The sequence below is a fragment of the Erythrolamprus reginae genome, unplaced genomic scaffold (genome assembly GCF_031021105.1).
Source record: "Erythrolamprus reginae isolate rEryReg1 unplaced genomic scaffold, rEryReg1.hap1 H_21, whole genome shotgun sequence".
NCBI classification, from domain to species: Eukaryota; Metazoa; Chordata; class Lepidosauria; order Squamata; family Dipsadidae; genus Erythrolamprus; species Erythrolamprus reginae.
This window is the reverse complement of record NW_027248475.1, coordinates 31,732-57,992: the sequence shown is the minus strand read 5'-3', so window position 1 is coordinate 57,992 and position 26,261 is coordinate 31,732. Positions and strand designations below refer to the sequence as shown.

The window sequence follows — 26,261 nt, the reverse complement described above, 5'->3', positions numbered from 1 at the left end:
TCGGTACGCCTTCCCACCTCTCCCTGTCATTCCCAAGGTGGCAGGAAAATTGTGCAGGAACAGGCAGAATTGATCCTACCAGTACAGCACTGAGCCAGGAGGACCAGATTTGTGGACCTAGTGGCTCCCTCCGTAGTATCCCCTTGGAGAATCCCAATGACAGAGTGGTTGCTGTCGTGGGGCTCCATCCCGCATCCAGATCCAAGCTGGTGGCAACTGACCACTTGGTGCTTGAGCGGCTCACACTAAAGCTACACAGGGCTCTGGAGGACATCTCTGACATCAGACTGTCAGCCAAAAGGCCATCCACTGTGCGCATATACCCCTCGACATGGAGGAGCCTCTGTAAGTAGTGCACAGAGATGGCTCGCTCTCCTTAGACCTTAGACCTTTCCATAATAGACATTCCTAGATTCCTAAAATGGGGCATAGGCTTAAGCCTGTCCATTGAATAACAGAGTCGACTGACAATGAGTCAGTCGAGGTGACTGGGGCCGATACTTGTCCATCTGTCTGGGAAGAGTTTGATCTGGTGACACCTGGTGAAGTGGACAAGGCCATTGCAGCTGTGAGTTCCACCACCTGCTTACTGGATCTGTGTCCCTCCTGGCTAGTTTCGGCCAGCAGGGAGGTGACACGGAGCTGGGTCCAGGAGATTGTCAATGCTTCTTTGGGGAGGGGGTCCTTCTCGGATCCCTACAAGGAGGCACTTGTGTGTCCTCTCCTCAAGAAGCCTTCCCTGGACCCAGCCATTCTTAACAACTATTGTCCAGTCTCCAACTGTTGAGAAGGTGGCAGCGCTCCAGCGGTCCTTGGAAGAAGCCGATTATCTAGGACCTCAATAGTCGGGTTTCAGGCCCGGCTATAGCACGGAAACTGCTTTGATCACGTTGATGGATGATCTCTGGCAGAGCCGGGACAGGGGTTTATCCTCTGTCCTGGTGCTTCTTGACCTCTCAGCAGCTTTCGATACCATCGACCATGGTATCCTTCTATGCTGGCTGGTGGGGTTGGGAGTGGGAGGCACTGTCCTTCAGTGATTCTCCTCCTGCCTCTCTGGTCAGTCGCAGTGTTAGTGGGGGGGGTCAGAGATCGACCTCAGGGATTGGTCCTCTCCCCCCTGCCATTTAATATCTACATGAAACCACTGGGTGAGATCATCCAAGGACATGGGGTGAGGTATCATCAGAACACTGATGATACCCAGCTGTACATCCCATGTCCAGTCAACAAAGCTGTGGAAGTGATGTGCCAGTGCCTGGAGGCTGTTGGGGTCTGGATGGGTGTCAACAGACTCAAACTCAACCCTGATAAGACGGAGTGGCTGTGGGTTTTGCCTCCCAAGGACAATTTCATCTGTCCATCCATTACCCTGGAGGGGGGTAATTACTGACCCCCTCAGAGAGGGTTCAAAAATTGGGCGTCCTCCTCGATCCACAGCTTACATTAGAGAACCATCTTTCATCTGTGGCAAGGGGGGAGTTTGCCCAGGTTTGCCTGGTGCACCAGTTGCAGCCCTACCTGGACTGGGAGTCACTGCTCACAGTCACTCATGCCCTCATCACCTCAAGGTTCGACTACTGTAATGCTCTCTACATGGGGCTACCTTTGAAGAGTGTTTGGAAACTTCAGATCATGCAGAATGCAGCTGCGAGAGCAATCATGGGCTTCCCTAGGTATGCCCATGTTACACCAACACTCCTCAGTCTGCATTGGTTGCCAATCAGTTTCCAGTCACAATTCAAAGTGTTGGTTATGACCTATAAAGCCTTTGCACCAGAATATCTCCAAGACTGCCTTCTGCCGCACGAATCACAGCGACCAGTTAGGTCCCACAGAGTTGGCCTTCTCCGGGTCCCATTGACAAAACAATGTCATCTGACGGGACCCAGGGGAAGAGCCTTCTCTGTGGCAGCCCCGACCCTCTGGAATCAACTCCCCCGGAGATTAGGATTGCCCCCACCCTCCTTGCCTTTCGCAAACTCCTTAAAACCCACCTCTGTCGTTAGGCATGGGGAAATTGATTCCCCTGGGCTGCTTCTGTTTTATGTATGGTTTGTATGAGATGTATGGTTGTTTTTTTATATTAAGAGGTTTTAAACTGCTTTTACTATTGGATTTGTACTGTTTTGTTGTTGTGAGCCGCTCCGAGTCTCCAGAGAGGGGCGGCATACAAATCTAATAAATAATAATAATAAATAATAATAATAATAATAACATGCTCAGGCGTCAGATAGCGGCACTGTTGACAGTTCTGAAGTGCCACCCACTGGTATCGCTGGCGGGTCATGATCTCATGAAACAATTTTTAAAAGGGATCTCCAAGCTACATTCCCCCCATGGTGCACAGATCTGGGACTTGGCACTGGTGCTCACGGCCCTCACCAGGGACCTGCTCGAACCGGAAGACAGCATACTAATAAAGAACCTACATTCAAGGTGGCCTTCCTCATGGCTATTACCTCTGCCTGTGGAATTTCAGAAGGGGCCTCTGCACATTCTATCCACAGAGTGGATCCTACGCTTGGACTCCACCTTCACCCCGAAGGTGGACTCCTCCTTTCACAAAAAGCAGGAGGTGATTCTTTCCTCCTTCTGCGAGAATCTAAGCTCAGAGCAGGAACTCTCCTGGCACATGCTAGATATTAGGAGAGGTTTATCTATATACATAGAGAGAACAGCGGCTTCCCGTAAATCAGATGCACTGTTCAGTTCTTTTTCCCGGTCTCTCTGGGCTGCAAGGCTTCTTCCACTACTGTGGGAAGCTGGCTGCATAGCACCTTTTTCTTCACATACTAGTTGGCGGGGCATCCCCTGCCACAAGGAATCACAGCTCACTCAACTCATAGTGCTGCCACCTCGGCGACATGGCTGTCTAGCATCTCTATTGAGGAGATCTTCAGGGCAGCTGCATGGGCGTTGCCCACGCCATTCATCAGACACTACAAGATAGATGCCTTTGCTGAGAAGGACTCAGGATTCGGCGATGGGATACTCTGACCTGTTTTTTCACTGGAGGGGTTGCATTCAGGCCCTAGTATCCCACCCATAGAGTATCCTTAAACTTTGGTATGTCCCAATCTATTGGAGAATAGCTCCGCCCACTGGAGAAGGGGCATTGGTATACACTGATACACTCTTTCTCATGGACGGAGCTATCCTCCAAGGCCCACACTGATCTAGGGCCAGCCATGATACATGGTTTTTGGACTAAAAGTCTGGAGTCAGCACACAGAATCGTTACTTCCCTCATCGAAGAGGGGTGGTCTAGGAGGGTCCTCTCCTTTTGTACTATCAATTCAGTTCTTATTACGTCACAAGACCGTCATAACCCCAATCTATTGGAGGATAGCTCTGCCCATGAGAAAGGGCATACCAGTGTATACCAACACCCCTTCTACAGATTGTATCCTAGGCTACCGGAGCCAGCAGGAGGAGTGTGGGTTTTACAGCAGGTAACATGTTCCATTGAAGAATGTGATTTAAGTCACATCTAGGTGGGAGTGGGGAGACAGGGTCATGAAGGCTCGTAAATTACATGGAGTCAAAGCTGACTTCACTGGAGTAATTGCTGGAATATTGCTCCTAATAAATGACTGGATTTCTTTTGAAATTTTGCTCGAGATTCATGAATTAATTAGGGCATATTTTGGAAACTTCACAGAGAGTCAGCTCTGACCACATGTAATTCATGGACCCCCATTATCCTGTCTCTAACCAAGGTGTATCATAAATTTCATTTTCCAATGGAACATGTTAACTGGCTGTAAAACCCACACCCTTCCTGCTGGTTCCGGTACAACTGTATTACCATAACTTAAATATTTGTATTGCTAATTATTTGAATCATTTGCTGCAATTTCTTGTCAAGTTATCATTTAATTTTCAATATTGAAGTCTTAAACCTGTTATGGTACTTTCTAATATGATTTCGTGAATCATCTAGCTACATTAAGCCCACATTTCCAATACATTTTTGGAAATATCACAAATTTTCTGAATATCATGCTTCCTCTAACCATGTCTGATTTTACCATTTGTTCTCATGGATGTTACAAAGAGAAGGACAACTCTCAATTTCGACTTCCTGTTGTGAGGAAGAAAGACTCCAGTGTTAGAATTAAGTACAGGAATATATTCATGATTCATGAGATTATTAGAATTAATCAGAATATAATTTAATTCCTCTATAATTGTGTTACTTAAACACTGGAAAGTAACCCCTTCCATTCTCTTCTAATGTATTGGAATCTGTTTTAAAGGAAGATTCCAGTTTGTACACCATGGAACACTCCCCCAGCCACTCCCCCTCTCAGATAAGTACAAGAAACTACCATATTACATTTACAAGTCTGTTTTATTTATTTATTTTATTTTATTTATTACTTAGATTTGTATGCCGCCCCTCTCCGAAGACTCGGGGCGGCTCACAACATGTAGAAACAAATCATAAGTGAACAGACAAATTTAAGAATATTTAAATATTTAAAAAACCCCATATGCTAACAGACGCACACCCAGACATACCATGCATAAAATAAACATGCCCAGGGGGAGATGTTTCAGTTCCCCCATGCCTGACGGCAAAGGTGGGTTTTAAGGAGTTTACGGAAGGCAGGAAGAGTAGGGGCAGTTCTAATCTCCGGGGGAGTTGGTTCCAGAGGGCCGGTGCCGCCACAGAGAAGGCTCTTCCCCTGGGGCCCGCCAACCGACATTGTTTAGTTGACGGGACCCGGAGAAGGCCCACTCTGTGGGACCTAATCGGTCGCTGGGATTCGTGCGGCAGGAGGCGGTCTCGGAGATATTCTGGTCCAATGCCATGAAGGGCTTTAAAGGTCATAACCAACACTTTGAATTGTGACCGGAAACTGATCGGCAGCCAATGCAGACTGCGGAGTGATGGTGAAACATGGGCATACCTAGGTAAGCCCATGACTGCTCTCGCAGCTGCATTTTGCACGATCTGAAGTTTCCAAACACTTTTCAAAGGTAGCCCCATGTAGAGAGCATTACAGTAGTCGAACCTCGAGGTGATGAGGGCATGAGTGACTGTGAGCAATGAGTCCCGGTCCAGATAGGGCCGCAACTGGTGCACCAGGCGAACCTGGGCAAACGCCCCCCTCGCCACAGCTGAGAGATGTTGTTCTAATGTGAGCTGTGGATCGAGGAGGACGCCCAAGTTGCGGACCCTCTCTGAGGGGGTCAATAATTCCCCCCCCAGGGTAATGGATGGACAGATGGGATTGTCCTTGGGAGGCAAAACCCACAGCCACTCCATCTTATCCGGGTTGAGCTTGAGTCTGTTGACACCCATCCAGGCCCCAACAGCCTCCAGGCACCGGCACATCACTTCCACCGCTTCGTTGACTGGGCATGGGGTGGAGATGTAAAGCTGGGTATCATCGGCATATTGATGATACCTCACCCCATGTCCTTGGATGATCTCACCCAGCGGTTTCATGTAGATATTAAATAGCAGGGGGGAGAGGACCGACCCCTGAGGCACCCCACAAGGGAGAGACCTCGGAGCGGACCTCTGACCCCCCACTAACACCGACTGCGACCGGCCAGAGAGGTAGGAGGAGAACCACTGGAGAACAGTGCCTCCCACTCCCAAACCCTCCAGCCGGTGCAGAAGGATACCATGGTCGATGGTATCGAAAGCCGCTGAGAGGTCAAGGAGCACCAGGACAGAGGATAAACCCCTGTCCCGGGCCCGCCAGAGATCATCCATCAACGCGACCAAAGCGGTTTCCGTGCTGTAACCGGGCCTGAAACCCGACTGCTGGGGACCTAGATAATCGGCTTCTTCCAAGGACCGCTGGAGCTGGAGTGCCACCACCTTCTCAACAACCTTCCCCATAAAGGGAAGGTTGGAGACTGGACGATAGTTATTAAGCACAGCTGGGTCCAGGGAGGGCTTCTTGAGGAGGGGGCGCACAAGCGCTTCTTTATAGAGTGATGGAAAAACTCCCCTCCCCAAGGAAGCGTTGGTAATCTCCTGGGCCCAGCTCCGTGTCACCTCCCTGCTGGCCGAAACCAACCAGGAGGGACACGGATCCAGTAAACAGGTGGCGGAACTCACAGCTCCAATGGCCTTGTCCACTTCATCAGGTGTCACCAGATCAAACCCTTCCCAGACAGGTGGACAAGTACGTGCCCCAGTCACCTCGACTGACTCATTGTCAGTCGACTCTGTTTTACAATTGGAGTCGAAGTCGGCCTGGATCCGAGCGACTTTATCAGCGAAAAACGTGTTAAAATCCTCGGCACTACTCTGTAAGGGCTCCCCAACTCCCCCCTGATTAAGAAGGGAGCGGGTCACCCTAAACAGAGCGGCCGGGCGGGATTCCGCTGATGCAATCAAGGCGGCATGGTAAGCGCATCTTGCCGCCTTGAGCGCCACTTTGTAAGTCTTAATAAAAGCTCTTACAAGTGTTCGATCGGATTCAGACCTACTCTTCCTCCATCGCTTCTCTAGACGTCTCTTTTGGCGCTTCAACTCCCGGAGCTCCTCATTGAACCATGGGGCTCTACGGGGTCTAACGCCTCGGAGAGGTCGCAAAGGCGCAATCCAGTCAAGAGCCTCTGCAGCAGCCGTGTTCCAGGCCTCCGCGAGAGACTCCGCCGAACTGTGGACAAGTGCCTCTGGAATAACCCCAAGCGTCGTCTGAAAGCCCTCTGGGTCCATCAGGCGTCTGGGGTGGAACATCTTCATTGGTTCCGCCTCCCTGCGGGGAAGGATTGGAGCCAGGAAGTCAAGCCGCAGTAGAAAATGGTCTGACCATGACAAAGGCAATACTTCTAAGCCCCTTAGTCTCAGACCATTTCTCAATTGCTCGGAAAGGAATACCATGTCAGGTGCGTGCCCTCCCTCGTGAGTCGGACCCTGTACTACTTGAGTCAGGTCCATGGCTGTCATGGTGGCCATGAACTCCTGTGCCAACCCAGAGGTTTCGCCGAGTGACGGCAGATTGAAGTCCTCCAGGACAATAAGTCCGGGGAACTCCACCGCCAACCCGGCTACCTCCTCGAGTAGCACAGGCAGGGCTTTTGACACGCAGCTGGGAGGCAGGTACGTGAGAAATAAGCCCACCTGGACCCCTAAGTCCAACTTCAACAAGAGAGACTCGCAACCCGCAATTTCCGGAGCAATGAGTCCACGCAGGCAAAGGCTCTCCCTGGCTATAATAGCCACTCCTCCCCCCCTTCCCTGGGGTCGAGGTTGATGCCATATCTGAAACCCAGCTGGGCAGATTTCAGAGAGAGGAACACCTCCCTCCGGGCCCAGCCAGGTTTCAGTAATACATGCCAGGTCAGCCTCCTCATCCAGGATCAGGTCCCGGATGAGGAGAGCTTTATTTACCACCGACCTGGCGTTAAGCAGCAGCAACCTGAGCCCAGGGCCAGAGTTACACTCATCACCAGTACCCAAGATTGGGCTCACAGAGCCAGAACAAGGGACCGTTATTAAGCAACGGTCCCTCGTTCCCCTGGAACGGCTAGCTCTGTGGCCCCCGCCATATCTGCCTCTCCCCAGCAACACAGGGATATTTTGACCCTCTGCCCCTCTCATATTTCTTCTTGTGAACACATCTTTCAGGCAGCTGCTTCTTACCTATGCATGTTGGTAAGGGTGTCCATTCACCATCTACACACTCTATGATTTTTGATCCATATAGTGCAAATGGGATACTACACTGAACTTCCGATAGATCACCATGCTCAAAAACTGCTCTACGTTTACCAGTAATTATGCCATGTGGAATGCTGGGTAAGTCCAGACAACGTTTAACATTTTCTAGAAAAAAAAGAGAATATCATTTTTATTTTGAGTGTCTACTCAGGTCCCACAGGGATATGTTTCATTACTATTGTTATATCTATAGCAACTATTACAACAACCAGTAGAAGAACAGCAGTAGGTAATGTTTGTTAAAAATGTCAGTATAGGTCTGGTGTCCAGGAAATAGCCTTAAAACATAAATAAACAGATTTTTGTGTCCACTATTGTTATATGTTACTCATTTCCTCCCTTACCCTCAAAAAGATGCAAAAAGAGGTAGATTAAGTTTGTAAATCTTACAAAGACATGTGAAGTTGTAGTAATAGCTAGAAATACTCTTCAGCAAAGTCTACTTGTGAGGTTACAATAATTGTCTTCTTCAAAGCATGTGAAAAGTTAGAAGAGGATCAACTCTCATGCCTTGGTACTAAATAACAGGGGGGAAATGAATGAATAAACATGGGAATAAACAATGAATGAAAATATTAGAAAGTTGAGGAAAGTTATATTTAGAACCAAGTGCTCCATTTTAAGAAATGTCATGCTGAACATGGTCAAACATTTATCTTAAATGCCTAGAAGAAATCTCAAGAGGGCCAGTTGCCTAAATATCAGTGCAAAGGCAACATTCTCCTTCAGATTAAATACTGAAGAAAACTCAAAAATAAGTACCGGTAGCTTTTACTGTTGAGTCATCCATGGCTGAAAAAAAAGGAACCATTCATAGTGTCAATTACAATAACCTTCTGGACTAGTTTAGGAGCTAGGAAGTGGGGTGTGTTTGAGTGTTTCTTCTTATTTCAGAGTGTTTCTTCTTCAGAGCTGTTTCCACTCAATGTAGGATGGAACAGTCAGTGTAATCTGAACCTATTGCTTTGTGGTGTGACTAAAGGCTGCCAATCCCTTTCTAAACATCTGTATGAAGCTGTTCAGGGAGGTCATTCACCAATTTCTGTGCAGTATTATCCTATTTCAATTATACCTAATTGCACATTTCCCTCCCTAATTGTTCAAGTGAAACTGTCACAATCCTGTCACAGTATGGGGATGGCTGTGAGAGTCTGAATGGAGAAAAATAAAACAAAATCAAGTGGCTATGATTATTGGTCTTATCAGTCTTAAATCTGGAAATACATCAACCTTGACTCTGAGTGGAATTGCACCTCTTTTCTTGGGTTCAGTTCATACTCCTTGCACACATGGCTCCTGTTTCAAAAGCAAGTGGCAATTGTGGCTGGGGAGCTTTGCAAAACTTTATCTTGCATACCAATTGTGCTTGATCCTGACTCAGATTCAGAAATAGACATAGAAGGCTAAACTGCATTTTATTAATTTTGCATATAGCAAACTTGCAGATTTAAATGTCTTTCCCCCTCCTCCTCCTTTTATATGCCGTGTAAATTAAACTGTTTTTTGTACATCTAGCCCCTCATTTAGGATTTTGCAATTTTTATTTCCTCACTGATTTAGTAGCAGCTCTTCTCTCTATCAAGGTCAATCTCTTTAATTTTTATAGGGAAACTTCTTACAGCAATTAATGTCTGAGTCACCTCCTGATTGAATTATTGCAATGTATTGCACATCGGACTATGAAAATTCTGGAAAGTTCACATGGTCCTGAATGCAATGATGAGGGTGATTATGTACATCTCTGTCGTGGCTCCCAATAGACTTCAAGGTGCAATTGAAGGTGCTGGTTACCATCTATAAAGCCCAACATGGCATAGGATTGGCTACCTGCAGGGCCAAATCCTCCCAAGTGTACATATTGATCTGATTTCCTCAATGAAAAATGTCCTCTTATGGCACCCAGGTTATGTGCTTTTCTGATGGATGCATCAGCCTTTTTCAAACATTTCCCCTCAAAAATTGGTTACCACTTTAAACACCTTTAGAAAAGGTGTTATATATGTATTATGTTTAAAATGTGTTATAAATAAAAATAAGAATTGGTCCTCACCTTAAACACCTTTAGAAAAACAGATAAGATCTTTCCTTGGGCCTTTGGGTCAGAAGAACCAGATTTCTCAAATGATGAGTTTCTTACCATCATTTTATTTTCTTAGAAGATGTTAATGGAATGTTTTTATTATTATTGATTGGGTTTTTTTCTTTTTGTATGCTTCTTCTTGAGCAGGGGGTTATACTAGAAGACCTTCACATTTCTTTCCAACTTCTGTTATTTCTTTATATATTTTTCGTTATCATATTCTTAACATTTTTTTCTTTTCTATATCTCTTTCTTTTTTCATTCTTTTCTGTACTTTCTGTTTTTCTTTCTTTTCCAGTTTATATCTTTACTGTTGTAATCTGTTTAAAAGTTCTATTAAAATGTATGTTGTTTAATGATTACAATAAAGAAATGGACTTCAAATACAGCTGTTACTTGTCAGTACAGTACAGGAGAATTGCCCATTTCTTTCCTTTTACAATATACATTTCTGGTTTTGTGTAGGTGTTCAATTCAATATTTTATTTATTTATTTATTCATTCATTCATTCATTTATTTATTGGATTTATATGCCGCCTCTCTCCCAAGACTATTACAATAGATTTGTAATTCTGCTAGCTGACTTCTTTTTATGCTTGACTATGTTAAAAGTACATTCAAAAGTCATTTTAATATAATAAAAAAGAAATATTCCCATTGCCTCTAAAAAATAAAAAACCTACAGAACAATTAATATTACTATTCATATAAACATTATATGAATTTAAGAATACACTTCTGTTGTATGTTATATATGTATAAATGAAGATGTGAAAGAGACCTATTCAATATATCCTGCTAAGAGAAATCTGTTTACTACTCATTGGTTAGCATTCCTCACACAATCTAGAAAACAGAATATATATATATATATTTAAGAAACATATGCCCTAATTTCCTTCCTCTCACCTAAAATACAGTAATAATTCTTAAATTGCCCATTTTTACCTTTACATATTGGAGGCTGTGGAAACCATCCAAAATAATAACATTGTGCAGATTCAGAGCCAACTCTTGTAAGTCCTTTGTTGCATTTAAAATGTACCACAATTTTATTGTGAAATGTGTCCACTTTTGGTTCAATTGTGCCATTTTCCAAAATTGGAGTTTCACATTCTATAGCTATACAAATGTTGAATAAAATAAAATAAAGTTATTTCAGAATGAAACTGCCTGCCAGACAGTTTAAGACACTGATGTTTATATATAAAATAAACATGATTTTATATTCTTTAAATGCAATGAGTTGCACTATATATTCCTCAGTTTTCCAGTACAGTATTATACTGGAATGAAGTAGTGGTGGTGATTGTCATCCAGGAATCCTTTATGGCTTCTGAAGGCACTACTCTACAGATCACCAGATGTGAGACCCTGTTCATTAAATTGTGATTAAACTCTAGCGATTAACGGGGATTGTTCCTGCTTGTACAATAACTTCCCTACTTGAGCTCCTTCATTCCACTTCTAGGATGAAAGTGTGATTCTCCAGACTTCAGAAGACTTCAATTTGCCTTCTCTGGGTGTGGGATAAAATGACTCAGGAGTTCATGCCTATCTTGATGGTCATGGTCTTATCTCAGATCTTCCAGACCAAGGGACACCAAACTAATGATTCTTGGACCACTGGTGGTCCGTGAGAAAATTTTGGTGACCCCCAAAAATTATTTGCATTTTTTAATTGCACTAAATCAGGGGTCCTCAAGCTATGGCCTCTGGGATAGATATGTGCAATGAATGCTTGTGTTGCTGCAGAGAGTCTCCCCCTTTTTTTCCAGATTGGAGAGGAACAGAAATTCTGACTTGGGGTCTGCTTCAGCCTCCTGGTGCAGGGCTTTGGATGAAGGCTGGAGGGAAGTGCTACTGGTGGGACTGTATCATGACCTGAAACTGGCTGATCATCTCAGCCCATTGAACCTCCAGGCACCAGTTTCTGGCCTTGCACATCTGCAGGTCTTCCTTCTGCTTGGAAAGCCTATGCTTGTAGTCTTCAGTGAGGTGCTTCTGCTCAGCCTCCTTCTCAGCCAGATCCAATTTGAACTGAGCCAGCTGTTTCGGCAAATTTTTCTTCTGGTGGCGGCTTAGCTCCAACAACTGTTTTCTGTTGGATGGGCAGGTGAAGAGTGGCTGGGAGGGGAGGGGGGAATAGTGGTTGGTGAGGTGCCTCTTGATGTGAGTGACATTAAGTTGGCCACGCCCACCCAGGTGGTCGTTAGGCAGATCATATTCATGGTCAGCAGGATTTAAAATTATGAATTTAGTTGTCCTGGCGGTCTGGATTGTTGGTGATTCCTGATCCAGAGCCCAACATGGAATAATGATCAAGCTCCAGATCTAGTTTCCTTTGGAGAACTGGCTGTGTGATCTGGAATTAGGAGAGCTTCCAGTGTCTTAAATTACACACTGATTATTACGGGATTATCTAGTGTCTCTATGGGTCCATTAGATTGGTCTGTCTTAGATGATGGATTCATAGGTTTCAGGGGAGCTGGGTAGTTGTTCCTGCTCATCTGTTTTATGGTCCATCCAAAGACTTAGTCACTGGTTGAAATAAGAGAGGGCTGAGGTAGGTAGCAACCATGCAATATCTCATCTTGGGAATCTTGCCATTTCCAATGGCTTATGAAAAAGCTGAGGGAGGTGAAAGGAACAAAAGAAGTGTCTAGAGTATTCCTGGCACTCAAAAAAAGATAAACTTGACTAAATATTGGTTACAGCTCTATTAAAGTCTATCATGTGACAGTAAGGATGATGAATCCTTCTGTACCTCTACTGCATGCACTAATAATTGCTCCATGGTCCTGTTTAGAGTGGCACAAGACCTTTTCAATAAATGGGGTTTGAAAATTGTTTTGTAGAAACATAGAGAAATTTGTTCGTAATCTGTTAGGAAAAAATATGCTCATATAAGTTCATAGTTAAATGCCAGCTTTGTTGCAGGTCCAGACCACTTGTCTGGGAAGGAATCCAATTTGGGAGCAGTTTGAACTGTTGGACCTGACAAAGTGGACTAGGTACTTATGTATGGGAGTTCAGCCATCTCCTCTATAGATCCATGTCCCTTCTGGCTCATTAAATAATAATAATAATAATAATAATAATAATAATAATAATAATAATAATAATTTATTAGATTTGTATGCCGCCCCTCTCCGAAGACTCATACAAGAAGCTTGTATGAGATCTTAGGCACTGCTTAATACTGGACAATTTTAGTCTAGTATTTAACCTTGGTTTGAAAATGTGGTTTATAAAGTTGTACATAGCTTTAGATGACCTTGTGTTTTGGAAATAGAGCCAGCTGCTTTCTGATTTGAAGGGAAGACTTAAAACTGGATTTCCCTGCATTTAGTCTAGTACCACTGTGCCTTGCTGGCTCTCTCAGACATAAACTATGGATGAATGATTATAATGAAATATGGTTATCCTTCTTATTGTTTATATTATTTATGTTATTTATTTAACATCTGTGAATATATGATAAATAGATTATTATTGAAAAGGTTATAGCTAATATTTAGAAATTACTGGAAGAACAGAGGGAAGAAAATTAAATAAACAATTGAATTATTCTACCTTTTTAAATTTATATTTAAAAATTCAGTTTCTGGAAAATAATTTAGGATTATAATACTTTAAAGTATATCTAAATATAAATGCAACATTATGGAAATCATCAGGAAAATATTATTGAAGTATTGATTTAGACAATTGGATTCTTAGATGCTTCATTAACTTACACACACAGCTAGGAGCAGGTTCCCACCCTTTCTCAGTGCAAGCTATGGTTTCATCAATGGTATTTTTTGTAATTTCAAACCCCTCTTTACATTCATAGTGAAGTTCATCTCCAGGAATGAAAATGGATTTAGTTGTGGTGAAGGTAAAATCACTTTCAGATGGCTTTAAGCATGTCTCTGTGGAATCAAAGTGTGGTTATTATTAGTCTCACTGTTCTTTTCTCATGAGTCTGAGTCTTCTCACCAAAGAATGGCCTCTGAGGTACAGGAATATGCAGGAAGCAAATAATGACTTGCTATAAATAAGCTCTCACTGCTTCATGCTAATAATTTTGGCAAACAGGGTTAGTTGTTTTTAACCAGGTTAGTGGGTCACATTAGACAATTTGATCTTGCAGGCCCTTTCATGATTCTAGCACCTGAACACATATACATAGTTTTTCAGGATTGTGCTGTAGTTGTGGCTACCTACACTGTAGACAGTAACTATGTGAGTACTGTACTTTGTGTCTTTCAGCAGTTTTTGCTTTTGAATCTGAAGTGAATTTTGTGCTTGATTATATGTTGTGTAGAGAACATGACAGGTGCTCAATAGATTTTCTTGCCCTTTTGCAAGTTTAAGGATATATAACTCCCTCTGTAAATGGAAAATCCACAATATATATTTTCTGTTTGCACCTAAGGGATATTTGTGGCATCAGCTCTTGGGATGACAGGAAATAAAATGCAAATTGTATGTTTACAATAAAAGTGTTATTATATTGTTATGTCAGGCTATTCTTCATTGAATAAGGTTCTATGTCTTTGTTTCAATCTATCTTCCAATGGAATTGTATTTACTTACTGATACATTCAGGCTCTGGGCTCCATCCCTCTGTAAGGCACTGAATCTCTGCCTCAGTCTCTTCTTTTGGCGTTGTATAACCATCATCACAAGTATATTTGGCTTTAGCGCCAATCTGAAAACTCTGTTGCCACGATTGAAAATTCCCATGCAATATATTAACCTTCTTACATGTACGTTGTTGAACTTCTAATGGAAAAAAGCAGTATAAAATGTGAATCCTTCTGTTTATAAAATGCAAACTCTTTATAAAATATCTGGGAAATAAAATATCTGGGAAAAGCAGTATAAAATGTGAATCCTTCTGTTTATAAAATGCAAACTCTTTATAAAATATCTGGAGCCAGAGGAAGATTGCCTCTTTTTAAAATCATGAATAAATGGGCTAAAAGGCTGCTAAGAAAAGCCGTATACAATACATTGAAAAATCCATAAGTAGATTGAGTGGGGAAATCAATGTATTCGATTAGGCAGTTTCACAGCTATCTTTCTTATAGAAACTTAGGGCATTTAATTTGTCCTTTAATCATATAAAGTAAATCAAACTGCCATATAAGCTACATGTATTCCATATTTTAGTGGCTCATCTCAGTCTGTATTGGAATTCCTACATGTGGATCATGGGCTGAAGATTCTCACTTGTGTTTTGAATGTCCTATATTCTGGCCCAAATCCTTTGGAGTTTAATGGGTGACAACATCAGGAGATTTGGAATTTATTTATTTATTTGATTGGTCTTATATGCCACCCCTCTCCAAGGACTCAGGAAGGCTTAATCCTTTTAAGATGCTGTTGACACCGAAACTTACTAATATGCAAGATCTCTTGAAATTGCTGTGAAAAGATATATAAATTATAGGTGAATCCAGGAAAGATTGGACTGTTCAAGGAGAGTTTTGAAAACTCCAAATATATTCTATTTTAGATGGGGTTACAATGCCCATCTCAAAGGAAACCACATACAGACTAGTGTTTTCGATCCCTAAAACTGTAATGATATATTTCGGCTAGGCGTAGGGACACGTACAGTAATAGAAATAACATGATACAGTACATTGTATTCTGTTTATTTATGTGAACAGAAGTTATGTAAGTTAGCATGATGCAGGAGTGAGTTCTTCCTGGTTTGGACCAATGCTATAGAAGTAGTGGTGACCTGCTGGTGATGTCATGATGACATCACCAAACCAGATTGGACAGTGCTGATCCATGGGGACAACCATCTTTCTCCCCCCCCCCATTTTTTCTTCTTCTGAGCATGTGGAAAAGCCAAGTGTTTGGCCCTGTGCATGCAGTCACCATCTTGAGGAAGCCAGACAGAAGAGAGGTAAGTTACAACTAGGGGTAGTCCTCAAACCGGAACATCGGGAATGCCGTTCCGATGACAGAAATAGAGTGTGTAGGCTTGCTCCTTTGCTGTCCAGAGTGCATGCATTGTGCATGCGCAACTGGTACGATTCTGGTAAAAATTGACAGGGTTTTGCTCCTGCGCATACATGGAAGCAAAGAAACCGGCACTTTTTGCTGCCAGAAAGATATTTTGGCTGCTGCACCTAGAACAGCAGCTGGGGCTGGCACCAAAAGCAGCCTGTCCCATCTCCCAGGCCGCAGGAGAGATGCAGACCGCACGGCCAGAATTGGGGTCACCCGGTCTGCTCCATGGTCCCTGCAGGAGTTGAGCACAGGAGAAAGGTAAGCGGGGGCATTGCAGGGCAAGCGGCAGGGGGAGCAAGGGCAAGGGCCACAGCAAGGGTGAGCGGCACAGCAGGGGGAGTGGTGGAAGGAGTGAGGACTGCGGCAGGGCAAGTAGCAGGGAGAGCAAGGGCGAGGGCCTTGGCAGGGCAAACGGCGGGGGGAGCAAAGGCGAGCAGCCCAGCAGGAGTAGTGGTGCAGCATGGTTAGCAGTGGGGGGAGCGAGGGCCGCGGCAGGGCAAGCAGCAGGGGAACAAGGGTGAGCAGCACAGAAGGGCAAGCGGTGGTGGGAGCAAAGGATGTGACAGGGTGAGCAGTGGGAGGAGCAAGGATGAGCAGCGCGGCAGGTCGAGAGGCTGTTACTTATTGGTTTCCAAGTCTTTTTACTTCTGCACTTTTGCAGAAGCAAAAACTCACCCGAAATCATGCATGCATGTGTCATCATGTGTGATTCGGCTTCTGCACATGCGCAGAAGCCAAATCCTGCACTCCGTGTCCATATGCGCTCAGCACGCGAACGCTCCATGCTCCCGGCTCATTCTGGAAGTGCCCAAAATGGTAGCCTGCCACTGGTTAGAACGCACTCTGCTTGGGTTCCTTCAACTTTTCAATCCCAGAAATCATGACCCATGAAAGAACCATATAAAACATAAAAAGTTATAGGATGACAAGTAAGAAGTACATGACTACAAAATGCCTTTCTCCTATTTACAGCTAGGCACCATTTCCCTTCCCTCATTCCTGATTTTATTTGGTTTTTCCCCCTACCCTGAAAGCAATAGGAAGTGAGGCGGTAGGGGGCAAGAAGAATAGCTCAGACTATTGCTATGATTTTTTTGCTCCTATATTCTGTCGTTTAGGTATGCGTTTTGTTAATGTAGAAATGTTACTTAGAACCTATTAAACAACACATTGAAGACTGAGTCTGTCAATCAAATTTATTACCTATATTGGTCTCCTCTCCTGGGCTTCTTCCCACTTTCACACAAATACAAACAGACAGACTTTCCAATGTGGAAAGTTAGGAAAACCAAACAAGAAATGTTTATTCTAATCAGCTAGGTCATAAATACAAGAAGGGAACAGGTAATGCATACATCTCCCAACTCAAGGAAGTGCATGGTAATCTGATACTATAACTGTTCTAATATAGAGTGGGACAGAATGCTAGCTCCAATCTATGAAAGGAAGAAAGAAAGAAAGAAAGAAAGAAAGAAAGAAAGAAAACAGAAGAAAGGAAGGTAAAATCAGGAGGGAGGATGGAAGGAAGGAATAAGGGGGTTCATGTGACTGGGTGGGAGTTTTCTGTGGAAAATGGATCCAAATGGCTATTTGAATGTTTAAGGTTGCTGATTCTTGACCTAAACTATAAAAAAAAACCCAAACCCAAATGATTTAATGTGCTTCCTGCATCATTTTTATTGCCTTCGTGATATTAACCATTCAATTGTTAAGGTATCCAAGACTTTGAAATCCTTTGCTGGCATATTCCTTATAGCAGAGGTAGCAGATTACATGAAGATACGTACAAATAAAACCCACTTATATCAATAAGTAGGGCTCATATAGGGTATTAAGAAAGAGAAAGAAAAAGAAAGAGGGAGGGAGGGAAGAAGAAAGGAAGGAAGGAAGGAAAGAAGGAAGGAGAGAAGAGAGAGAGAGAGAAAGGAAGAAGATGAAGGAAGCACCTTGAAAAGAAGGACAAGGGGAGGCATGATAGCAGTGTTCCAATATCTCAGGGGTTGCTACAAAAAGAGGGAGTCAAACTATTCTCCAAAGCACCTGAGGGTAGGACAAGAAGCAATGAGTGGAAATTAATCAAGGAAAGAAGCAACCTAGAATTAAGGATAAATTTCCTGACAATGAGGACAATTAATCAGTGGAACAGCTGGCCTCCAGAAATTGCTCTAACACTGGAACTTTTAAAGAAGATATTGGACAGCCATTTATCTGAAGTGATGTAGGGTTTCCTGCCTGGCAGGGGGTTGGACTAGAAGACCTCCAAGGTCCCTTCCAACTCTATTTTTTATTATTATTATTATTATTATTATTATTATTATTATTATTATTATTATTATTAACCTTGCCACTAGATGTGGCTTTAGAAGACACTTTGAAACAGCACAGCAATTTAGGGCTGGAAGATATCTCGGAGGTCATCTAGTCCAACCCCATGCTGTAGCAGGAAAACTTAAATTGTCTGGATTATTTTGGTGCCTCTAACAGAGAGGAAAATTGCCAGAAAGAAGTTTACTAGGATAAAGTTGCCATGAAGAGGAAGGCAGACATAGTCCTTGACCTATGACCACAATTGTGCCCAAAATTTTGGTTGCTAAGCAAGAGTATTTTTAAGTGAATTTCACCACATTTTACTCAATCCATTATACTTCCTGGCTCTAACGGTCAGGTGCAAGCAAGGGAAGACAATATGAAGGCATGTATAATGTTTTAATGTACAGAAATTATGGTTAAATGTGTGGCAGAAAGTGGACTCTGGATGTGTTTTTCCAAATGTAGTAAGTGAGGTGAATGTGCAGTTTTAGAAGAGCGCTCTCTCTCTCTCTCTCTCTCTCTCTCTTTCTCTCTCTCTTTCTCTCCCTCTCTTTCTCTCTCTCTTTCTCTCTCTCTCTTTCTCTCTCTCTTTCTCTCTCTCTCTCTCTCTCTTTCTCTCTCTCTTTCTCTCTCTCTCTCTCTGTCTGTACATACACATACAATATTTACAGTAAATAATGTATATTTTTGTGTGCCTGTGTGTACATATGTATGTACATATAGGGCATATATACATAGGGTTAATCAGTATAAAGTAATACCTCATCTTACGAACCTAATTGGTTCCTGGGGGAGGTTCGTAAGATGAAAAGTTTGTAAGACGAAACATTGTTTCCCATAGGAAACAATGTAAAGTCAATTAATCCGTGCAATGAAAAAAACCCGCAAAAAAATGCCGCCGCCCGGCTGTCACCTTTTAAAACAGCCGGGGGACTTCTCAGCATCCTCCGGAACCCGAACGCCAAACCTGAACTTCCAGGTTCGGCGTTTGGGAGGCCGCCGAGAAGCCCCCCGGCTGTTTTAAAAGGTGACAGTAGGGTGGTGGGGCTTCTCAGCGGCCTCCCGAACCCAAACTTTTGCCGAACTTCTGGGTATGGCGTTTGGGAGGCCGCTGAGAAGCCCCACCACCCAGCTGTCATCTTTTAAAACAGCTGGGGGGCTTCTTGGCGGCCTTCCGAATGCTGAACCTGGAAGTTCAGGTTTGGCGTTTGGGTTCAGGAGGCCGCCGAGAAGCCCCCCGGCTGTTTTAAAAGGTGACAGCAGGGCAGCAGGGCTTCTCAGCGGCCTCCCGAACCCGAACTTTTGCCGAACTTCCAGGTTCGGCGTTTGGGAGGCCACCGAGAAGCCCCGCCACCCAGCTGTCACCTTTTAAAACAGCCAGGCGCCTTCTCGGCGGCCTCCCGAATGCCGAACCTGGAAGTTCGGGTTTGGCATTCGGGTTCAGGATGACGCTGAGAAGCCCCCCGGCTGTTTCAAAAAGTGACAGCCGGGCGGCAGGGCTTCACGGCAGGTTCGTAAGAAGAAAAAAGTTCGAAAGAAGAGGCAAAAAAATTCTGAACCCCAGGTTCGTATCTCGGGTTGTTCGTAAGACGAGGGGTTCATATCATGAGGTACCACTGTATTTTGGATGTTTGGCAATAGTAAATAGATAGGAAAATTGTATCTTGTTGAGGCCTTTGAGGCGAGGAGAGGCCAGGCACACTAACCCTAATCCTTGACACATCAAGTAGGTCATGCCCACCCAGTCACATGCCCATCCAGCAAACCCCCCAACCAGTCACATGACCATAAAGCCACCTACACCTAGTCATATGGCTGCCAAAATACTCCCATCTAGTCACATGACCACAAGGGCATGCCTATGTCACATGACTATCAAGTCACACTCACAAATAGTAGTAACTACTGAACATCCAAAATATAGTATTTAATCCTATGTATATATGCCCCATGTGTACATACATAGCACTAGGAAGCGGTATATAAGCCTAAGTGCTATAAATATTACACATAGGCACACAAAAAGATACATTATCTACTATATATACTATATGTTATACACACAGAGAGAGAGAGAGAGAGAGAGAGAGAGAGATTCAACTCACTTAGTGCATTTGGAAAACGCAGCCAGAGACCACTTTCTGCCATACATTTAACCATAACTTCTGTACATTAGAACATTACACATGCATTCAGATGTTTTTCCATAGCTTGCACATGACTGTTAGGGTCAGGAAATGATGCCTTTAACAGAGAGGAAACTTTGGTGCCTCTAACAGAGAGGAAAATAGCTAGAAAACAGGAATTTACTAGGACAAGGTTGCCATCCAGAGGAAGGCAGAGATAGTCCTTGACTTATGACCACAATTGAGCCTAAAGTTTTGGTTGCTAAGCAAGAGCATTGTTAAGTGAGTTTCACCACATTTTACTCAATCCATTACATTTCCTGGCTCTAATAACAGTCATGTGCAAGCTAGGGGAAAAACATCCGAAGGCATGTGTAATGTTCTCTCACACTCTCTCATTCCCCCTTCTCTCTTCCTCTCCCTTCCTCCCTCTCATCTCTCTTTCTCTCCCTCTCACATCTCTCTCTCTCTGTCCCTTTCGCTCTCTCTCTCCCTCTCTCCCTATCTGTCGATCCCTCTCTGTCTCTCTCCCCCCCATCTTATCTCTCTCTCTCTCACACACACACTCACAGCCTGTTTTCAGGAGCAAAAAATAATAGCAACAGTCTGAGCTGTTCTCCCCCTCCCTTGCTTCTTTTTGCTTTCAGGGTGGGAGGGAAAACCAAATAAAAATGGGAAGGAGGGAAGGGGAATGGTGCCTAACTGTAAATAGGAGAAAGGCATTTTGTCATCCTATAACTTTTTGTGGTTTTTATGGATTCTCTCATGGATCATCATATCTGGGACTGAACAGTTGAGGGGACCCAAGTAGAGTGTGTTCTAACCAATGATGGGCAACCAAAATCTATCTCTTTGCTGGCTGGCTTCCTCAAGATGGTGACTGCATACAAAAATTCAGCTTCTGCATATACTCAAAAGAAGAAAAATGAGAAAAAAATGGGGGGAAAAGATGGCAGTCTCTATGGACCAGCACTGACCGATCCAGTTTGGTGGCATTATCAGTGGGTCGCCACCAGTTCTATAGAACTGATCCAAACTGGGTGGAACCCACCCCTGCTTCAATGAGAACAATTAGAGAATTGTCATATTTTAATACTTCTTTAGTGTTATACAATTGTGAAAGTATTTAGAGCACAGACCTAATTATTTTTATGCAAATGCTTTCAAACACACACACACACACACACACACACTGAGGTTTAAAAAATGTGTTTGATGCAGTGAATTGTTTTAGCTGCAAGATATATATAAAATGCAATTTTGATGTTTACTATTTTTTTCTTTATTTTACTGTTCCTTAATAATTGCCATTTATCTATTCATTTATTTTATATTTGTATACTGCCCAACACAATTTATACTAGGCCTCAGATCTTCTTTGGAGACAAACCTAAATCTCCTTTGCCCATCAAAACACATCACTGTGTCTTAAAAAATAAGAAATATAATGAAAACAATGTTTCGTTGTTAACAAACTTAATCTGAAATATTTTTTTTCAAATCAAAAGTTAACTTTTAATTGAAAATATTAAATAGATCTAAGCAATATTAAATAGATCTAAGCAATATAAGGCATTAAGTTAAATAAATAAATGATAGGCACAACTATATGTATATACATAAACTTTAGCGTTACCCCCAGTCACATGCTCTTTTTTTTGCTGAATTTGAAAACCAAGGGAGACTAGGATAGATCTATTTCGGCCTTATTTTGGCCTCATCAGCTAGCCATACCCACTGGGACTTGAACCTGCAACCTTTGCCTTGTAAGGCAGAGAATTATCCTCTAGGCTACAGTATCCAATTCCTTCAGCTCTGCACCAGAGAAGGGTTACATATTTTTGTGTCGAATCACCCTGGTGTATTGAAAGAACATCACAGCTCCTTGTTTGCCTATAAAAACATGTGATACAAACATATATATATATACACATGGTAAGCAATTTCAGGTCAGGCAATTTTAGTTAACCTTCCTAAAACTTACCTGGCTGGATACATTTTGGAGCAGGTGACCACCCATTTTTTGTGCAAGTAATTGTTGATTGCTGGTTTGCAGGAAAATATCCCCAATCACAAGTAAATGTAATGTTGTCACCTTCTATATACTTGTTCCGGGAGTTATAAACTGTACGGCCATAATAAAAACGTACATAAGGATCACATTGTTCTAAAAACAAAAAAGAGCAACATGGTTACATCATTTATGGTTCTTGGAAGCTATTCATACTCTGCATGATATCTAATTCACAGAGATGAAAAGATGTGAAGAAAAGAGGAAGCTGATGAAGAAGAATCCTATTTTTCTGTTTATATTTTATCAAAGACTCAGCTTTTACCTCTCTCATTTAAGGCTTTAGTAACATTTTTTTGCAAACTGTAGGCTCCAAAACAACCTTTAGAGTCTCTTGAGAAGAGACAGCAGTGCAAGCATCATCCTAGCAGGCAAAACAACCCAATAACAGGCTGACATCTCTGTAGGATGTTACTTCATTAAGGTTAAAGTAAGGTCAGGACAGCATCTGACCTGTTTTGTTTATACTTGGCAATATCTACTACAAAGGGGAAGAATTACTTACTGAAACACTTTACTTCTGGGACATAACGGGAACTCCTGCATGTTGCTGTTTGCCATGTTTCCTTGTTTGCAGGCAGAAAACCACGAAAACAATAAAACTCTATTGATTGTCCCTCCCATTTTGGAAATGGTTTGTAATATTCAAGATGATCCTTCATTCTTCCATTTTCTATATCTATATAATCACATCCTTTTCCTGAAGAGAAGGCATAGGGGGGGGGGGGGGAGAAAGTAAGGCACTCCCCAAATTCAGAATATTCTATCAATTCATTTGCTTTGCTTTATTCTGTGCTAGCATCAAAGATGAACCTGTTATTAAATGTTATTGTTTGCTCTAGTGCAATATCAGAATCAGATCTGGATTTCTGCCTTGAATCTAAAGAGAGAACAGAGAGTGACAATGAGTGATGCAGTAATAAAAGATCCTTATTTCTTCTGCTTACAATCTGTGAGGGCTGTGGGGAGAATGGAATGATATTGATTTGACATCTTCAGTCTTATAATGTAAAATGGGACTGAACTTCTTTCTACTTCCCTGTTTTATTACTGCACTAGGATTTATCAAGCATTGTGATTCTTGGTGTTATTGATATTATTATATTTTCACCTGCCTTTTCATAAATGAGTCAAAGCAGCAAATATAGCAATACTTTAGAGGTGGTTTTCAGCTGGTTCAGAGCAGTTTGGGTGAACCTGTAGTGGCGACCTGCGCGGGCAATCCCATCCTATATCGCTGTGTTTTTTATGTTGCATGCATGCCTGGATTGCGCATGTGAGTGAATTGCCATGTTGTTTGATGTTGCATGAATGTGCAGATGGTGCACTTGAGTGAATTGCCAATTTTTGTGATGCTGCACACATGTACAGATGTGGACAGCACATGTGCATTCTCATTTCTGGTGCTGAGTGAATAGGTTGCTACAGTATGTGAAGCTCATCTCTGCTATACTTCTAGTTTCTATTTTCTCTACTACAAGTGAGGTGAATTGGGCTGAGAGGGTGACCATTGACTTTGATATCTAAGATGGGACTACAACTAGCAGTCTTCTGGTTTCAAGATTGGAGTGTGGTTTTCATCTCTTCCAGAGGGATTAGGTCAAACACTTCATTCATACAGCAACCTTTTGATTGGTCTGCAGAATCCCACAACACTAAATGATCAAGAGTTCTGATTAATATTCATCACCAAGGAACTTTTAACAAAGTTTGCATCAATATCAAGCTGAGGAGTAACTTATATTGATTTGGTCCTAGAAGAAAATGCTTTCCTCAGCTAATATTTTAAGAAATGACTTTTTCCAGTTTTTTAAACAAATACTTTAAAATCAAGAAAATTTGTGCAGCTTTTTCCCTAAGCCTTTTTTCCTTTCTCCTCTTTCCAGTTTTAAGCTTTAAGATTCTGAAACATGTGCCCTTCATGTACAAGGATATCATTAGATAGGTAAAGTAGTGCTATGTCACATGGTTACTAAAGATGAATGGCAGATTGCAACCTCTGAAATATAATTCACAATCCAGTAGATATGACTTAGGTTGCGTACTGAATTTCCCTGCCCACCCTTCACTTCCTGCTGGGCAGGGGAAAGAGTTAGATGTTTTAAGACAAATAGTGGCACTTGGCTGCAGTTTGAGAGAACTTCCATCTTCCTAGCAGCCTCTCAAAAAAATTGAAGGAACCTTGAAATGGAAGATGATGTGATTCAGATTTATATTGAAAGAGGTAGAATGTATTTGAATTTAGAGGTCCATTTTCTGGATAATGCTGAATTATTTCAAAATCATTGCAGAAGTTAGGGGGACAAAATGTTTTTATTATTATTATTATTATTATTATTATTATTATTATTATTATTATTATTTAGATTTGTATGCCGCCCCTCTCCGAAGACTCGGGGCGGCATACAAGTTCAGCTTTATGAATACCTCAGTCAGCTTTGGAAGATAAAATTTTAATAATTTCTGATGAGAATGTAAAACCTTACTAGTATCTTTGAGATTTTCTACAGAGAGAATTTCAGAATTTCTCCAGAGTTTGTCCAGAGATTGATTTTCCTCTGGGTCCCCCGCACCCCACAATTTTCCTGACATTTGGAGTGCCTCTCATCTTACACTGTAATGACTACATCTATGAGCCAGGATAAGCTGACCAGATTTTAACATTGGTAAAGCAGGACCCCATTAAGGGGGGGGGGGGGTTTCACCTAAATTATCTGAGACGAAGGGAGCGTATATGTGTCGTGGAAGAGAACTGCCCAATACTTTTCTCTGGGCTGGGTCATCGTTCTTCCCTTAATGATACTATTCTTTCTTTCTTTTGTTTATTCTTTTGTTTCCTTCTTTTCCATCTCTCATTTTCTCCCTCTATCATGTTCTCGTTTATTTTTATTTTTCTCCCTTTTTCTCTCTCTCCTCTGTCTCTCTTCCTTCCTTCCTCTCTCTTTCTCTCTCTCCCTCCTTCCCTCCCTCTCATTCTCTTTCTTTCTTTCCCTTCCTTCCTCTCTCTTTTTTATCTCCCACTCTCTTCCTCCCTCCATTCCCTCCATTTCTATTTCTATTTCTTTCTTTCCTTCTTTCCTTCCTTAATCCTTAAACTCTCTTTTTCTCTCTTTCTTTCTTTCTCTCTCTCTCTCTCTCTTCCTCCCTCGCTCTCTCTTTCTTTCTCTTTCTTTCTCTCTCTCCCTCCTTCCATCCCCCTCGCTCTATTTCTTTCTCCTCTCTTCCTCCCTTTCTTTCTTTCTTTCTTTCTTTCTTTTCTTTCTTTCCCTCTCTCGTCCTTCCTCTGTTTTTCTCTCTCTCTCTTCCTTCCTCCCCCTCTCTCTTTCTTTCTCTCTCTCTCTCTCCCTCCTTCCCCCCTCCCTCTCGCTCTCTTTCTTTCTCTCTGACAGGGCAGGAGCTACCCCGGTCATCGCCAGGCTGCTTTCTCCTGCTGGGGTGCCCAGCTTTACCTTTGGATTCTTCCAATCACAGGCCAGTTCCAAACCTGAGCTAGACAGACAATCAGGCACCACATGGCGTTCCTTCCTTCCTTCCCTCCTTCTGTCCACTCTCCCTCCCATCTCCTTCCTTCCTTCCTTCCTTCCTTTCCCCCTCCCTCCCTCGTCTGCTTCACAGATCCAGCAAAGGCCGAGCTCACGACCTGCAGATCCTTATTTCTGGGGCATGCCACAAAGTCCTGGCCATCCCCTCACTGAGGGCTCCCCATGGGCAGTCTCTGCTTACCTCCTCCCACCACCCCTTTTCTCAGACTCTGGGCAGGGGCAGTCGAGTGTGGAGGGGGCTGTGCTGAGCCTGGCTGAGGAGAGGGCGGGGCCCCCTCTGTATTCAAGCAAGGTGGTGTTTGGCAGGTGGCAGGCTGAGCCTAAGCCAGAAGTGAGAATGCGAGTGTGAGAAAGTCAGTCAAGTGAAGGAAGAGAAGAGAAAAGGCTTCAGGTAGCTGCACTCACTCTTGGCTGGCT

At 42.9% G+C, this 26,261-nt stretch overlaps 1 protein-coding gene across 1 annotated transcript in view; it reads right to left on the bottom strand.

The window, feature by feature from the left end:
* LOC139155476 (complement factor H-like) overlaps positions 1-26,261 on the bottom strand; it is a 105,538-nt gene that overhangs the window by 49,320 nt on the left and 29,957 nt on the right. The window contains exons 7-12 of the mRNA XM_070730615.1: positions 22,808-23,002; positions 22,216-22,398; positions 14,362-14,550; positions 13,518-13,694; positions 10,726-10,899; positions 7,619-7,801 (exon numbers count right to left, since the gene is read on the bottom strand). Coding sequence (XP_070586716.1) covers positions 7,619-7,801; positions 10,726-10,899; positions 13,518-13,694; positions 14,362-14,550; positions 22,216-22,398; positions 22,808-23,002 — 1,101 coding nt within the window. The remainder of the gene's footprint in view (positions 1-7,618; positions 7,802-10,725; positions 10,900-13,517; positions 13,695-14,361; positions 14,551-22,215; positions 22,399-22,807; positions 23,003-26,261) is intronic.